Consider the following 17,255-nt stretch of genomic DNA (forward strand, 5'->3'; position numbering starts at 1 on the left):
GAGAGGGGAAGGGGAGAGGGGGAGAGGGGGAGAGGGAGAGAGGGGGGGAGAGGGGGGGAGGGAGAGAGAGGGGGAGGGAGAGAGAGGGGGAGGGAGAGAGAGGGGGAGGGAGGGAGAGAGAGGGGGAGGGAGGGAGAGAGAGGGGGAGGGGGGAGAGAGAGGGGGAGGGGGAGAGAGGGGGGGAGGGGGAGGGGGGAGAGGGAGAGAGGGAGAGAGGGGGGAGGGAGAGAGGGGGGAGGGAGAGAGGGGGGGAGGGGGGAAGAGCGAGAGAGGTGGGAGGGGGAGGGGGGAGGGGCAGATAGGGGGGGAGGGGGAGAGGGGCACCGGACGGATCAACTCGACACCACGCCCGCGGCTCCCACAGGCCCCGGACCCCTCCCTCACAAGCCCTGACCCCACCCGTTCATCCGCAGACCCCACCCCTGCCGCCGCAGGCCCCGCCCTTTCACCCGCGAGCCCCGCCTACCGGTGAAGCCGCCGTCGGCGATGTTAAACATGAACCGTTGCTTCTCCACCTTCTCGGGCTTGCGGGTCACGACCTCCGCGCTCTCCTTCGGCGGGGCGACCTCCCCGTTCTGCAGGTGGCCCTCCGCCACCGTCTCCTCCCGCTGTTCCCGCTTCTCCTTCTCCTTGTCCTTGTCCTTCTCCTTCTCCTCCCCGTCCTCCGGCACCGGCTTCACCTCTGCAGCGGGGGCACAGACAGTCCGTCAGCTCGCGAGGGGGCGACGGGGACGGGGAGGGGTGTAGGGGAGGGAGGGAGTGAGGGAGACGGGGAGGGTGGGGGTGACGGAGACAGGGAGGGGTGTAGGTGAGGGAGGGAGGGATTGAGGGAGATGGGGAGGGGTGTGGTGGAGGGAGGGGGTGACGGAGACGGGGAGGGGTGTAGGGGAGACAGGGAGGGGTGTAGGGGAGGGAGGGAGGGGTGTAGGGGTGGGAGGGGGTGACGGAGACAGGGAGGGGTGTAGGGGAGGGAGGGAGGGGTGTAGGGGTGGGAGGGGGTGATGGAGACGGGGAGGGGTGTAGGGGAGGCAGAGGGTGATGGAGACGGTGAGGGGTGTAGGGGAGGGAGGGTGTGATGGAGACGGGGGAGGGGTGTAGGGGAGGGAGGGAGGGATTGAGGGAGACGGGGAGGGTGGGGTGACGGAGACGGCGAGGGTGGGGGTGATGGAGACGGGGAGGGGTGTAGGGGTGGGAGGGGGTGACGGAGACAGGGAGGGGTGTAGGGGAGGGAGGGAGGGGTGTAGGGGTGGGAGGGGGTGACGGACACGGGGAGGGGTGTAGGGGAGGGAGGGAGGAGTGTAGGGGTGGGAGGGGGTGACGGAGACGGGGAGGGATGTAGGGGAGGCAGAGGGTGATGGAGACGGTGAGGGGTGTAGGGGAGGGAGGGAGGGATTGAGGGAGATGGGTAAGGGTGTAGGGGAGGGAGGGAGGGATTGAGGGAGACGGCGAGGATGGGGTGATGGAGACGGCGAGGGTGGGGGTGATGGAGACGGGGAGGGTGGGGGTGACGGAGACGGGAACATAGGTAACAATGGAGAAGGGGAAGGGTTTCGAGTGTAGTTTTTATACGAGGTGGACCAACCTGCTTTGACCTCCGGACTCTCTGAAGCTGTGACTTTTTCTGTTTTATCTTCATCCAAGTCTTCAATGAATAGAGAAGAGAAAGAGAAAAATATTGTGTCGTTAAGAGTCCATGGTCAGTGATTGGGTAATGTCGATGTTCAGAGTGTTACACGGTCAGTGATTGGTTAGTGTGGATGTTTAGGGTGTTACACGGTGAGTGATTGGGTGGTGTTGATGTTCAGGGTGTTACACGGTCAGTGATTGGGTAGTGTTGATAGTCAGGGTGTTACACGGTGAGTGATTGGCTGGTGTTGATGTTCGAGGTGTTACACGGTCAGTGATTGGCTAGTGTTGATGTTCAGGGTGTTACACGGTCAGTGATTGGGTGGTGTTGATGTTCAGGGTGTTACACGGTCAGTGATTGGTTAGTGTTGATGTTCAGAGTGTTACACGGTCAGTGATTGGGTAATGTTGATGTTCAGGGTGTTACACGGTCAGTGATTGGGTAGTGTCGATGTTCAGAGTGTTACACGGTCAGTGATTGGTTAGTGTCGATGCTCAGAGTGTTACACGGTCAGTGATTGGTTAGTGTGGATGTTTAGGGTGTTACACGGTGAGTGATTGGGTGGTGTTGATGTTCAGGGTGTTACACGGTCAGTGATTGGGTAGTGTTGATAGTCAGGGTGTTACACGGTGAGTGATTGGCTGGTGTTGATGTTCGAGGTGTTACACGGTCAGTGATTGGCTAGTGTTGATGTTCAGGGTGTTACACGGTCAGTGATTGGGTGGTGTTGATGTTCAGGGTGTTACACGGACAGTGATTGGCTAGTGTTGATGTTCAGGGTGTTACACGGTCAGTGATTGGGTGGTGTTGATGTTCAGGGTGTTACACGGTCAGTGATTGGGTAGTGTCGATGTTCAGGGTGTTACATGATCAGTGATTGGGTAGTGTTGATGTTCAGAGTGTTACACGGACAGTGATTGGGTAGTGTTGATATTCAGGGTGTTACACGGTCATCGATTGGGTGGTGTCGATGTTCAGGGTGTTACACTGTCAGTGATTGGGTAGTGTCGATGTTCAGGGTGTTACACGGTGAGTGATTGGGTAGTGTTGATGTTCAGAGTGTTACACGGACAGTGATTGGGTAGTGTTGATATTCAGGGTGTTACACGGTCAGTGATTGGGTAGTGTTGATATTCAGGGTGTTACATGATCAGTGATTGGGTAAGTGTTGATGTTCAGGGTGTTACACGGACAGTGATTGGGTAATGTTGATATTCAGGGTGTTACACGGTCAGCGATTGGGTAGGTCGAAGCTGGAGCTCTACCTTTCATCTCAACGTCCGTGCACTCTGGGGGTTTGGGCTTGGGGTCAGGACGATCTTCCGCCGGCTCCTCTGCTTTCGGGGGCTTGCCGGAGTCCGCTGGAGGTGAAACCTGCGAGGCAGGAGGGCAGGAGTTTAGAGAGAGGGGCGGCAGAAAAGCGAAGGGGGCGGGAGAGAAGGGCAGCTGGAGGCATGGGGACAGGTTCGAGAGACGGTGAGGTAGGGCGAACGAGGAGGGAGGTGGGGGAGGAGGCAGGGAAGAGACGGGCGGGCGCCGGACCCCAAAACTCACGTCCATCTTTCCATTTTTCTGATCCTCTCCGTCCGCCTCCGATCCCTGAGTTTTACGCCCCTCTTCTGCGAACACAAAAGGGTTAGAATGTGAGGGGACCTCCGGTCACCAACGGGGCCAGAGCCGGGGTGCCCGGCCGACGTCATGTACGGAGGAGACCTCGCGGTCCCCGTCCCCGGTCGTTAACTTATCGAGGGAAAAGTTACACGCCTTCGTCGGAGGAAGCTTGTGAACCGTGGCTGTCAGTAACCACTGTGACCACACACCTGCGGGAGCTGCCGATCGGTCCTGCACATCGGCTTGGAGGAGTTTCACACCATTTTGGTGGAAGAAATAAACGGGCAGAAAGAGTCCATGGTCAGTGATTGGGTAATGTCGATGTTCGAGATGTTACAAGGTCAGTGATTGGGTAATGTCAATATTCAGAGTGTTACACAGTCAGTGATTGGTTGGTGTCGATGCTCAGAGTGTTACACGGTCAGTGATTGGTTAGTGTCGATGCTCAGAGTGTTACACTGTGAGTGATTGGCTAGTGTTGATGTTCAGGGTGCTACACGGTCAGTGATTGGGTAGTGTTGATGTTCAGGGTGTTACACGGTGAGTGATTGGGTAGTGTTGATAGTCAGGGTGTTACACTGTGAGTGATTGGGTAGTGTTGATGTTCAGGGTGTTACACGGTCAGTGATTGGGTAGTGTTGATGTTCAGGGTGTTACACGGTGAGTGATTGGGTAGTGTCGATGTTCAGGGTGTTACACGGTCAGCGATTGGGTAATGTTGATGTTCAGGGTGTTACACGGTCAGCGATTGGGTAGTGTTGATGTTCAGGGTGTTACACGGTGAGTGATTGGGTAGTGTTGATGTTCAGGGTGTGACACTGTCAGTGATTGGGTAGTGTTGATGTTCAGGGAGTTACACGGTCAGTGATTGGGTAGTGTTGATGTTCAGGGTGTTACACGGTCAGCGATTGGGTGGTGTTGATGTTCAGGGTGTTACACGGTCAGCGATTGGGTAGTGTTGATGTTCAGGGTGTTACACGGTCAGTGATTGGGTAGTGTTGATGTTCAGGGTGTTACACGGTCAGCGATTGGGTAATGTTGATGTTCAGGGTGTTACACGGTCAGCGATTGGGTGGTGTTGATGTTCAGGGTGTTACACGGTCAGCGATTGGGTAATGTTGATGTTCAGGGTGTTACACGGTCAGTGATTGGGTAATGTTGATGTTCAGGGTGTTACACGGTCAGCGATTGGGTAATGTTGATGTTCAGGGTGTTACACGGTCAGTGATTGGGTAGTGTTGATGTTCAGGGTGTTACACGGTCAGTGATTGGGTAGTGTTGATGTTCAGGGTGTTACACTGTGAGTGAAAGGATATGCTGACATTGGAGAGGGTTCGGAGAAGATTTACGAGAATGATTCCAGGAATTAGAGGGTTACCGTATGAGGAACATCTGGCAGCTCTTCGGCTGTATTCCCTGTAGTTCAGGAGAATGAGGGGGGATCTCATAGAAACATTCTAAATGTTAAAAGGCCTGAACGGATTAGATATGGCAAAGTTATTTCCCATGGTAGTGGAGTCTAGGACAAGAGGGCACAACTCCAGGATTGAAGGACGTCCTTTCGGAACAGAGAGGCGGAGAAAGTACTTTAGTCGGAGGGTGGTAAATCCGTGGATCTCGTAGCCACGAGCAGCTGTGGAAGCCAAGCCACTGGGTGCATTCAATAGACAATAGGTGCAGGAGTAGACCATTCGGCCCTTCAAGCCAGCACCGCCATTCACTGTGATAATGCCTGATCATCCACAATCAGAATCCAGTTCCTGCCTTCTCCCCATATCCCTTGACTCCGCTATCTTTAAGAGCTCTATCTAACTCTTTCTTGAAAGCATCCAGAGACTTGGCCTCCAATGCCTTCTGGGGCACAGCATTCCACAGATCCACCACTCTCTGGGTGAAAAAGTTTTTCCTCAACTCTGTTCTAAATGGCCTATCCCTAATTCTCAAACTGTGGCCTCTGGTTCTGGACTCACCCATCAGCGGGAACATGTTTCCTGCATCTAGCGTGTCCAGTCCCTTAATAATCTTATACGTTTCAATCAGATCCCCTCTCATCCTTCTAAATTCCAGTGTATACAAGCCCAGTCGCTCCAATCTTTCGACATATGATAGTCCCGCCATCCCGGGAATTAACCTTGTGAACCTACGCTGTACTCCCTCAATAGCAAGAATGTCCTTCCTCAAATTTGGAGACCGAAACTGCACATAGTACTCCAGGTGTGGTCTCACCAGGGCCCTGTACAGCTGCAGAAGGACCTCTTTGCTCCTATACTCAATTCCCCTTGTTATGAAGGCCAGAGTGCCATTAGCTTTCTTCACTGCCTGCTGTACCTGCATGCTTGCTTTCAGTGACTGATGTACAAGGACACCAAGATCTCATTGTGCTTCCCCTTTTCCTAACTTGACTCCATTTAGATAATAATCTGCCTTCCCGTTCTTATCACCAAAGTGGATAACCTCACATTTATCCACATTAAACTGCATCTGCCATGCATCTGCCCACTCACCCAGCCTGCCCAAGTCCATGGTCAGATCAGCCATGATCTTACTGAGTGGCACAGCAGGCTCGATGGGACAGATGGCCGACTCTTCCTCCTGTTTCTAATGTTCTTATGTTATTTGGTGTGTTTTTTATTTAATTGGGTTCCGTCTCTCTAGTTAAGGACAGGTGAAGATCTGATCACACTTTAGCTGCTATTTATGCAGGAATAACAGAAAATTCTGCAGGGGTGACAAACTCTCCTTGCAGCGTCAGTGAACATCGACCTCTCTAACTTCCGCTAATGCCCCACCTCCCCCTCAGACCCCATCCGTTATTTATTTTTATACACACGTTCTTTCTCTCTCTCTCCTTTTACTCCCTCTGACTATACCCCTTGCCCATCCTCTGGGTCCCCCCGCCCCCTTGTCTTTCTCCCCGGACCTCCTGTCCCATGATCCTCTCATATCCCTTTTGCCGATCACCTGTCCAGCTCTCGGCTCCATCCCTCCTCCTCCTGTCTTCTCCTATCATTTTGGATCTCCCCCTCCCGCTCCCACTTTCAAATCTCTTACTAGCTCTTCCTTCAGTTAGTCCTGACGAAGGGTCTCGGCCTGAAACGTCGACTGTACCTCTTCCTAGAGGTGCTGCCTGGCCTGCTGCGTTCACCAGCAACTTTGATGTGTGTTTCTTGAAGTTCCAGCAGCTGCAGATTTCCTCGTGTTAGTGCCATTGTAGCGTGTGGAGAGAGCTGAGCCCCGTGTGTCGACAGAGGGTGGAGCAGGGACTCCCAGTGGGTGGAATATATTGAGGGAGATCGAACACCGTGTGTCGACAGAGGGTCGAGCAGGGACTCGCGGTGGATGGAATACACTGAGTGAGAAGGGTCCACATCAAGGACCGAGCTGGGAGGGTACCCAGCCGAGCGAGCTAATCAGCGCCCCTACCTGTTGGGTGGGAGGGCGTGTTCGGCTGGGTCTCCCCTGGGGTGGAGGCCCCAGGCGTCTTGGACAGCGGCGAGCTCGAGCGCGAGGACTTCTTGCTGTCGGTGGCCTCCTGTGCCAGCTCGGGCATGCTCCAGTGGCCATTGATGTGGTCGAACTCCTGGACCTGTTAAGGGGTGAGACAGTCAGGCCTCCTCCTCCTCAGGCTCCCCCACTCCCTCGTGCACGGCGGCTACCCGCGCCCCGGACCCGGCATTCAACACCGCCCACCTTCAAACTGTTTCTCAACCACCCACCCAGTCTTTTCTTCGATCAGCAGCTCATCGACCTCCGGCAAACAAAATCCCTCCCCATCCCCGTTCGAAACAGACGTCCCTCTGTTCTGGTCCAAGACTCACCCACCGGAGGAAACATCCTCTCCACATCCACTCTATCTGTGTCCTGTAGTCCGAGACTCCCCCGCTACAGGAAACATCCTCTCCACATCCACTCTATCTGTGTCCTCTGGTCCTAGACTCCCCCACTATAGGAAACATCCTCTCCACATACACTCCATCTGTGTCCTCTGGTCCTAGACGCCCCCACTACAGGAAACAACCTCTCCACATCCACTCTATCTGTGTCCTCTGGTCCTAGACTCCCCCACTACAGGAAACATCCTCTCCTCATCCACTCTATCTGTGTCCTCTGGTCCTAGACTCCCCCCACCACAGGAAACATCCTCTCCACATCCAATCTATCTGTGTCCTCTGGTCCGAGACTCCCCCACTACAAGAAACATCCTCTCCACATCCACTCTATCTGTGTCCTCTGGTCCTACAGGAAACATCCTCTCCCCATCCACTCTATCTGTGTCCTCTGGTCCTAGACTCCCCCACTACAGGAAACATCCTCTCCCCATCCACTCTATCTGTGCCCTCTGGTCCTGGACTCCCCCACTGCAGGAAACATCCTCTCCACATCCACTCTATCTGTGTCCTCTGGTCCGAGACTCCCCCACTACAGGAAACATCCTCTCCTCATCCACTCTATCTGTGTCCTCTGGTCCTACAGGAAACATCCTCTCCACATCCACTCTATCTGTGTCCTCTGGTCCTAGACTCCCCCCACTACAGGAAACATCCTCTCCACATCCACTCTATCTGTGTCCTCTGGTCCTAGACTCCCCCACGACAGGAAACAACCTCTCCACATCCACTCTATCTGTATCCTCTGGTCCGAGACTCACCCACTACAGGAAACATCCTCTCCACATCCACTCTATCTGTGTCCTCTGGTCCGAGACTCCCCCACTACAGGAAACATCCTCTCCACATCCACTCTATCTGTGTCCTCTGGTCCGAGACTCCCCCACTACAGGAAACATCCTCTCCACATCCACTCTATCTGTGTCCTCTGGTCCGAGACTCCCCCACTACAGGAAACATCCTCTCCACATCCACTCTATCTGTGCCCTCTGGTCCCAGACTCCCCCCACTACAGGAAACATCCTCTCCCCATCTACTCTATCTGTGTCCTCTGGCCCTAGACTCCCCCACTACAGGAAACATCCTCTCCACATCCACTCTATCTGTGTCCTCTGGTCTGAGACTCCCCCCACTACAGGAAACATCCTCTCCACATCCACTCTATCTGTGTCCTCTGGTCCTAGACTCCCCCACTACAGGAAACATCCTCTCCACATCCACTCTATCTGTGACCTCTGGTCCGAGACTCCCCCACGACAGGAAACATCCTCTCCACATCCACTCTATCTGTGTCCTCTGGTCCTAGACTCCTCTCACTACGAGAAACATCCTCTCCTTTCTACCATCGGGGAGGAGGCACAGGAGCACCAAAACAACCCAGGAGACGTGTCTCCCACCACCGTCCCCAGGCCGCCCGATCCCTTACCCTTCTCTGAAAAACTTAATCGCCAGCTTCTCCGAACGGCGGGGCCAGCCAGCGGCAGATTTTTAAACCCATACAACGTCTCTGATCCCTGCTGCCCCTGGAGACCCTTCCCCCTCCACCTCCAGCCCCGACGAGGGGTGCGCTGGTCGACCGATCACCGCCCTCCACGGATGCTGCCCGACCAGCCGAGCTCCCGCAGGGCGTCGATCGGGACATGCAGCGTCTCGGGCGGAAGAGACCGTGTACCGCCTTGCCTTTAAGGGGAGGCCCAGGACTCAGGGCCCCTCTCCTAGTGAGGGCGGGCATTGCTCTCCGTCCCCCGTCCCCCGGACGAGGACCCGGGTCCCCGGGACGACACAGATTCGCCGGGAAACCACGGGCACGGGGACGGCGCGCGGGAAAACGGGCACGGGCGCACGGGAGCCTACCTTCTTGCGGATCAGGGACATCACTCCGATTCGGGTCAGCACGTGCTGGCGGGAGAGGCCCTCGCGGGGCACGCCGTCAGCGAACGTTTCCGAGCCGTCTGCGCCCGGCTCGCAGAGGTGGCGCATGAACAGAGACACGTAGGCCCTGAGGGACAGAGAGCGAGGGGAGGGGGAGGGTCAATTTAATTACCCAGCAAACCCCTCCCTCCCGAGAGCAGAAAACTAAACCGCGGTCTCACCTCTCACACCCCAGACTGATCCGACTGTCCCACTCTCTCCACACAGCCCTGTGTCCGTCCCCACACTAATCCCACTATCCCCCCCCAACAGCCCTGTGTCCGTCCCCACACTAATCCCACTGTCCCACTCTCTCCCCACAGCCCTGTGTCAGTCCCCACACTAATCCCACTGTCAAACTCTCTCTCCACAGCCCTGTGTCAGTCCCCACACTAATCACACTGTCAAACTCTCTCCACACAATCCTGTGTCAATCCACAAACTAATCCCACTGTCCCACTCTCTCCCCACACTCCTGTGTCAGTCCCTAAACTAATCCCTCTGTCCCACTCTCTCCCCACAGTCCTGTGTCAGTCCCCACACTAATCCCTCTGTCCCACTCTCTCCCCACAGTCCTGTGTCCGTCCCCACACTAATTCCTCTGTCCCACTCTCTCCCCACAGCCCTGTGTCCGTCCCCACACTAATCCCACGGTCAAACTCTCTCCACACAGCCCTGTGTCCGTCCCCACACTAATCCCACTGTCCCACTCTCTCCCCACAGCCCTGTGTCAGTCCCTGATCTAATCCCACTGTCCCACTCTCTCCCCACAGACCTGTGTCAGTCCCCACACTAATCCCACTGTCAAACTCTCTCCCCACAGTCCTGTGTCAGTCCCCACTCTAATCCAACTGTCCCACTCTCTCCCCACAGTCCTGTAACCGTCCCCAAACTAATCCCTCTGTCCCACTCTCTCCCCACAGTCCTGTGTCAGTCCCCACTCTAATCCAACTGTCCGACTCTCTCCCCACAGTCCTGTGTCAGTCCCCACTCTAATCCAACTGTCCCACTCTCTCCCCACAGTCCTGTGTCCGTCCCCAAACTAATTCCACTGTCCCACTCTCTCCCCACAGTCCTGTGTCAGTCCCCACACTAATCCCACTATCCCCAAAAGCCCTGTATCAGTCCCCACACTAATCCCACTATCCTCCCCCCACAGCCCTGTGTCCGTCCCCACACTAATCCCACTGTCCCACTCTCTCCCCACAGTCCTGTGTCAGTCCCCAAACTAATCCCACTGTCCCACTCTCTCCCCACAGCCCTGTGTCCGTCCCCACACTAATCCCACTGTCCCACTCTCTCCCCACAGTCCTGTGTCAGTCCCCACACTAATCCCACTGTCCCACTCTCTCCCCACAGTCCTGTGTCAGTCCCTAAACTAATCCCACTGTCCCACTCTCTCCCCACAGTCCTGTAACAGACACTAAACTAATCCCACTGTCCCACTCTCTCCCCACAACCCTGTGTCAGTCCGCACACTAATCCCACTGTCCCACTCTCTCCCAACAGTCCTGTGTCAGTCCCTGATCTAATCCCACTGTCCCACTCTCTCCCCACAGTCCTGTGTCAGTCTCACACTAATCCCTCTGTCCCACTCTCTCCCCACAGTCCTGTGTCAGTCCCGAAACTAATCCCACTGTCCCATTCTCTCCCTGCAGTCCTGTGTCAGTCCCAAAACTAATCCCACTGTCCCACTCTCTCCCCACAGCCCTGTGTCAGTCCCCACACTAATTCCACTGTCCCACTCTCTCCCCACAGTCCTGTGTCAGTCCCCACACTAATCCCACTGTCCCACTCTCTCCCCACAGTCCTGTGTCAGTCCCCACTCTAATCCAACAGTCCCACTCTCTCCCCACAATCCTGTAACAGTCCCCAAACTAATTCCACTGTCCCACTCTCTCCCCACAGTCCTGTGTCAGTCCCCACACTAATCCCACTATCCCCCCCAACAGACCTGTATCAGTCCCCACACTAATCCCACTATCCTCCCCCCACAGCCCTGTGTCAGTCCCCACACTAATCCCACTGTCCCACTCTCTCCCCACAGTCCTGTGTCAGTCCCCAAACTAATCCCACTGTCCCACTCTCTCCCCACAGCCCTGTGTCCGTCCCCACACTAATCCCACTGTCCCACTCTCTCCCCACAGTCCTGTGTCAGTCCCTAAACTAATCCCACTGTCCCACTCTCTCCCCACAGTCCTGTAACAGACACTAAACTAATCCCACTGTCCCACACTCTCCCCACAACCCTGTGTCAGTCCCCACACTAATCCCACTGTCCCACTCTCTCCCCACAGTCCTGTGTCAGTCCCCACACTAATCCCACTGTCCCACTCTCTCCCCACAGTCCTGTGTCAGTCCCCACACTAATCCCACTGTCCCACTCTCTCCCCACAGTCGTGCCAGTCCCCACACTAATCCCACTGTCCCACTCTCTCCCCACAGCCCTGTGTCAGTCCCCACACTAATCCCACTGTCCCACTCTCTCCCCACAGCCCTGTGTCAATCCCCACACTAATCCCACTGTCCCACTCTCTCCCCACAGTCCTGTAACAGACACTAAACTAATCCCACTGTCCCACTCTCTCCCCACAACCCTGTGTCAGTCCCCACACTAATCCCACTGTCCCCCCACAGTCCTGTGTCAGTCCCCACACAAATCCCACTGTCTCACTCTCTCCCCACAGTCCTGTTTCAGTCCCCACACTAATCCCACTGTCCCACTCTCTCCCCACAGTCCTGTGTCAGTCCCCACACTAATCCCAGTGTCCCACTCTCTCCCCACAGTCCGGTGTCAGTCCCCACACTAATCCCACTGTCCCACTCTCTCCCCACAGTCCTGTGTCAGTCTCAAAACTAATCCCACTGTCCCACCCTCTCCCCACAGTCCTGTAACAGACACTAAACTAATCCCACTGTCCCACTCTCTCCCCACAGTCCTGTGTCAGTCCCCACACTAATCCCACTGTCCCACTCTCTCCCCAAAGTCCTGTGTCAGTCCCCACACTAATCCCACTGTCCCACTCTCTCCCCACAGTCCTGTAACCGTCCCCAAACTAACCCTACTGTCCCACTCTCTCCCCACAGTCCTGTGTCAGTCCCCACACTAATCCCACTGTCCCACTCTCTCCCCACAGTCCTGTGTCAGTCCCCACACTAATTCCACTGTTCCACTCTCTCCCCACAGTCCTGTCAGTCCCAAAACTAATCCCACTGTCCCACTCTCTCCCCAGAGCACTGTGTCAGTCCCCACACTAATCCCACTGTCCCACTCTCTCCCCACAGTCCTGTGTCAGTCCCCACACAAATCCCACTGTCTCACTCTCTCCCCACAGTCCTGTTTCAGTCCCCACACTAATCCCACTGTCCCACTCTCTCCCCACAGCCCTGTATCAGTCCCCACACTAATCCCACTGTCCCACTCTCTCCCCACAGTCCGGTGTCAGTCCCCACACTAATCCCACTATCCCACTCTCTCCCCACAGCCCTGTGTCAGTCCCCACACTAATCCCACTGTCCCACTCTCTCCCCACAGCCCTGTGTCAGTCCCCACACTAATCCCACTGTCCCACTCTCTCCCCACAGTCCTGTAACAGACACTAAACTAATCCCACTGTCCCACTCTCTCCCCACAACCCTGTGTCAGTCCCCACACTAATCCCACTGTCCCACTGTCTCCCCACAGTCCTGTGTCAGTCCCCACACAAATCCCACTGTCTCACTCTCTCCCCACAGTCCTGTTTCAGTCCCCACACTAATCCCACTGTCCCACTCTCTCCCCACAGTCCTGTGTCAGTCCCCACACTAATCCCAGTGTCCCACTCTCTCCCCACAGTCCGGTGTCAGTCCCCACACTAATCCCACTGTCCCACTCTCTCCCCACAGTCCTGTGTCAGTCTCAAAACTAATCCCACTGTCCCACTCTCTCCCCACAGTCCTGTAACAGACACTAAACTAATCCCACTGTCCCACTCTCTCCCCACAGTCCTGTGTCAGTCCCCACACTAATCCCACCGTCCCACTCTCTCCCCACAGTCCTGTGTCAGTCCCTAAACTAATCCCACTGTCCCACTCTCTCCCCACAGTCCTGTCAGTCCCAAAACTAATCCCACTGTCCCACTCTCTCCCCACAGTCCTGTGTCAGTCCCCACACTAATCCCACTGTCCCACTCTCTCCCCACAGTCCTGTCAGTCCCAAAACTAATCCCACTGTCCCACTCTCTCCCCACAGTCCTGTATCAGTCCCCACACTAATCCCACTGTCCCACTCTCTCCCCACAGTCCTGTGTCAGTCCCCACACTAATCCCACTGTCCAACTCTCTCCCCACAGTCGTGCCAGTCCCCACACTAATCCCACTGTCCCACTCTCTCCCCACAGCCCTGTGTCAGTCCCCACACTAATCCCACTGTCCCACTCTCTCCCCACAGCCCTGTGTCAGTCCCCACACTAATCCCACTGTCCCACTCTCTCCCCACAGTCCTGTAACAGACACTAAACTAATCCCACTGTCCCACTCTCTCCCCACAACCCTGTGTCAGTCCCCACACTAATCCCACTGTCCCACTGTCTCCCCACAGTCCTGTGTCAGTCCCCACACAAATCCCACTGTCTCACTCTCTCCCCACAGTCCTGTTTCAGTCCCCACACTAATCCCACTGTCCCACTCTCTCCCCACAGCCCTCTATCAGTCCCCACACTAATCCCACTGTCCCACTCTCTCCCCACAGTCCTGTGTCAGTCCCCACACTAATCCCAGTGTCCCACTCTCTCCCCACAGTCCGGTGTCAGTCCCCACACTAATCCCACTGTCCCACTCTCTCCCCACAGACCTGTGTCAGTCTCAAAACTAATCCCACTGTCCCACCCTCTCCCCACAGTCCTGTAACAGACACTAAACTAATCCCACTGTCCCACTCTCTCCCCACAGTCCTGTGTCAGTCCCCACACTAATCCAACTGTCCCACTCTCTCCCCAAAGTCCTGTGTCAGTCCCCACACTAATCCCACTGTCCCACTCTCTCCCCACAGTCCTGTAACCGTCCCCAAACTAATCCTACTGTCCCACTCTCTCCCCACAGTCCTGTGTCAGTCCCCACACTAATCCCACTGTCCCACTCTCTCCCCACAGTCCTGTGTCAGTTCCCACACTAATTCCACTGTTCCACTCTCTCCCCACAGTCCTGTCAGTCCCAAAACTAATCCCACTGTCCCACTCTCTCCCCAGAGCACTGTGTCAGTCCCCACACTAATCCCACTGTCCCACTCTCTCCCCACAGTCCTGTCAGTCCCCACACAAATCCCACTGTCTCACTCTCTCCCCACAGTCCTGTTTCAGTCCCCACACTAATCCCACTGTCCCACTCTCTCCCCACAGCCCTGTATCAGTCCCCACACTAATCCCACTGTCCCACTGTCTCCCCACAGTCCTGTGTCAGTCCCCACACAAATCCCACTGTCTCACTCTCTCCCCACAGTCCTGTTTCAGTCCCCACACTAATCCCACTGTCCCACTCTCTCCCCACAGTCCTGTAACAGACACAAAACTAATCCCACTGTCCCACTCTCTCCCCACAGTCCTGTGTCAGTCCCCACACTAATCCCACCGTCCCACTCTCTCCCCACAGTCCAGTGTCAGTCCCTAAACTAATCCTACTGTCCCACTCTCTCCCCACAGTCCTGTGTCAGTCCCCACACTAATCCCACTGTCCCACTCTCTCCCCACAGTCCTGTGTCAGTCCCCACACTAATTCCACTGTTCCACTCTCTCCCCACAGTCCTGTCAGTCCCAAAACTAATCCCACTGTCCCACTCTCTCCCCAGAGCACTGTGTCAGTCCCCACACTAATCCCACTGTCCCACTCTCTCCCCACAGTCCTGTGTCAGTCCCCACACAAATCCCACTGTCTCACTCTCTCCCCACAGTCCTGTTTCAGTCCCCACACTAATCCCACTGTCCCACTCTCTCCCCACAGCCCTGTATCAGTCCCCACACTAATCCCACTGTCCCACTCTCTCCCCACAGTCCGGTGTCAGTCCCCACACTAATCCCACTGTCCCACTCTCTCCCCACAGCCCTGTGTCAGTCCCCACACTAATCCCACTGTCCCACTCTCTCCCCACAGCCCTGCGTCAGTCCCAAAACTAATCCCACTGTCCCACTCTCTGCCCACAGTCCTGTGTCAGTCCCTAAACTAATCCCACTGTCCCACTCTTTCCCCACAGTCCTGTAACAGACACTAAACTAATCCCACTGTCCCACTCTCTCCCCACAACCCTGTGTCAGTCCCCACACTAATCCCACTGTCCCACTGTCTCCCCACAGTCCTGTGTCAGTCCCCACACAAATCCCACTGTCTCACTCTCTCCCCACAGTCCTGTTTCAGTCCCCACACTAATCCCACTGTCCCACTCTCTCCCCACAGTCCTGTGTCAGTCCCCACACTAATCCCAGTGTCCCACTCTCTCCCCACAGTCCGGTGTCAGTCCCCACACTAATCCCACTGTCCCACTCTCTCCCCACAGTCCTGTGTCAGTCTCAAAACTAATCCCACTGTCCCACTCTCTCCCCACAGTCCTGTAACAGACACTAAACTAATCCCACTGTCCCACTCTCTCCCCACAGTCCTGTGTCAGTCCCCACACTAATCCCACCGTCCCACTCTCTCCCCAAAGTCCTGTGACAGTCCCTAAACTAATCCCACTGTCCCACTCTCTCCCCACAGTCCTGTCAGTCCCAAAACTAATCCCACTGTCCCACTCTCTCCCCACAGTCCTGTGTCAGTCCCCACACTAATCCCACTGTCCCACTCTCTCCCCACAGTCCTGTCAGTCCCAAAACTAATCCCACTGTCCCACTCTCTCCCCAGAGCCCTGTATCAGTCCCCACACTAATCCCACTGTCCCACTCTCTCCCCACAGTCCTGTGTCAGTCCCCACACTAATCCCACTGTCCCACTCTCTCCCCACAGTCGTGCCAGTCCCCACACTAATCCCACTGTCCCACTCTCTCCCCACAGCCCTGTGTCAGTCCCCACACTAATCCCACTGTCCCACTCTCTCCCCACAGCCCTGTGTCAGTCCCCACACTAATCCCACTGTCCCACTCTCTCCCCACAGTCCTGTAACAGACACTAAACTAATCCCACTGTCCCACTCTCTCCCCACAACCCTGTGTCAGACCCCACACTAATCCCACTGTCCCACTGTCTCCCCACAGTCCTGTGTCAGTCCCCACACAAATCCCACTGTCTCACTCTCTCCCCACAGTCCTGCTTCAGTCCCCACACTAATCCCACTGTCCCACTCTCTCCCCACAGCCCTCTATCAGTCCCCACACTAATCCCACTGTCCCACTCTCTCCCCACAGTCCTGTGTCAGTCCCCACACTAATCCCAGTGTCCCACTCTCTCCCCACAGTCCGGTGTCAGTCCCCACACTAATCCCACAGTCCCACTCTCTCCCCACAGTCCTGTGTCAGTCTCAAAACTAATCCCACTGTCCCACCCTCTCCCCACAGTCCTGTAACAGACACTAAACTAATCCCACTGTCCCACTCTCTCCCCACAGTCCTGTGTCAGTCCCCACACTAATCCCACTGTCCCACTCTCTCCCCAAAGTCCTGTGTCAGTCCCCACACTAATCCCACTGTCCCACTCTCTCCCCAAAGTCCTGTGTCAGTCCCCACACTAATCCCACTGTCCCACTCTCTCCCCACAGTCCTGTAACCGTCCCCAAACTAATCCTACTGTCCCACTCTCTCCCCACAGTCCTGTGTCAGTCCCCACACTAATCCCACTGTCCCACTCTCTCCCCACAGTCCTGTGTCAGTCCCCACACTAATTCCACTGTTCCACTCTCTCCCCACAGTCCTGTCAGTCCCAAAACTAATCCCACTGTCCCACTCTCTCCCCAGAGCACTGTGTCAGTCCCCACACTAATCCCACTGTCCCACTCTCTCCCCACAGACCTGTGTGTCAGTCCCCACACTAAACTAATCCCACTGTCTCACTCTCTCCCCACAGTCCTGTTTCAGTCCCCACACTAATCCCACTGTCCCACTCTCTCCCCACAGCCCTGTATCAGTCCCCACACTAATCCCACTGTCCCACTGTCTCCCCACAGTCCTGTGTCAGTCCCCACACTAATCCCACTGTCCCACTCTCTCCCCACAGTCCTGTTTCAGTCCCCACAAAACTAATCCCACTGTCCCACTCTCTCC

General features: G+C 55.8%; 1 protein-coding gene and 1 non-coding gene across 3 annotated transcripts in view; both read right to left on the bottom strand.

Moving 5' to 3' along the window:
• The window catches only part of LOC134342154 (chromodomain-helicase-DNA-binding protein 4-like), a 153,065-nt gene that overhangs the window by 7,999 nt on the left and 127,811 nt on the right, over positions 1-17,255 (bottom strand). For both annotated transcript variants that reach the window (XM_063040129.1, XM_063040128.1), the window contains exons 28-33: positions 8,980-9,124; positions 6,662-6,824; positions 3,182-3,246; positions 2,893-3,001; positions 1,583-1,642; positions 467-682 (exon numbers count right to left, since the gene is read on the bottom strand). In XM_063040129.1, coding sequence (XP_062896199.1) covers positions 467-682; positions 1,583-1,642; positions 2,893-3,001; positions 3,182-3,246; positions 6,662-6,824; positions 8,980-9,124 — 758 coding nt within the window. The remainder of the gene's footprint in view (positions 1-466; positions 683-1,582; positions 1,643-2,892; positions 3,002-3,181; positions 3,247-6,661; positions 6,825-8,979; positions 9,125-17,255) is intronic.
• On the bottom strand, positions 8,791-8,942 carry LOC134342155 (small Cajal body-specific RNA 11). Its single transcript, XR_010016962.1, has one exon. It is a non-coding gene; the product is annotated as a small Cajal body-specific RNA 11 (non-coding RNA).

This window comes from Mobula hypostoma, unplaced genomic scaffold, assembly GCF_963921235.1.
Source record: "Mobula hypostoma unplaced genomic scaffold, sMobHyp1.1 scaffold_143, whole genome shotgun sequence".
In the NCBI taxonomy this organism is placed as follows: domain Eukaryota; kingdom Metazoa; phylum Chordata; class Chondrichthyes; order Myliobatiformes; family Myliobatidae; genus Mobula; species Mobula hypostoma.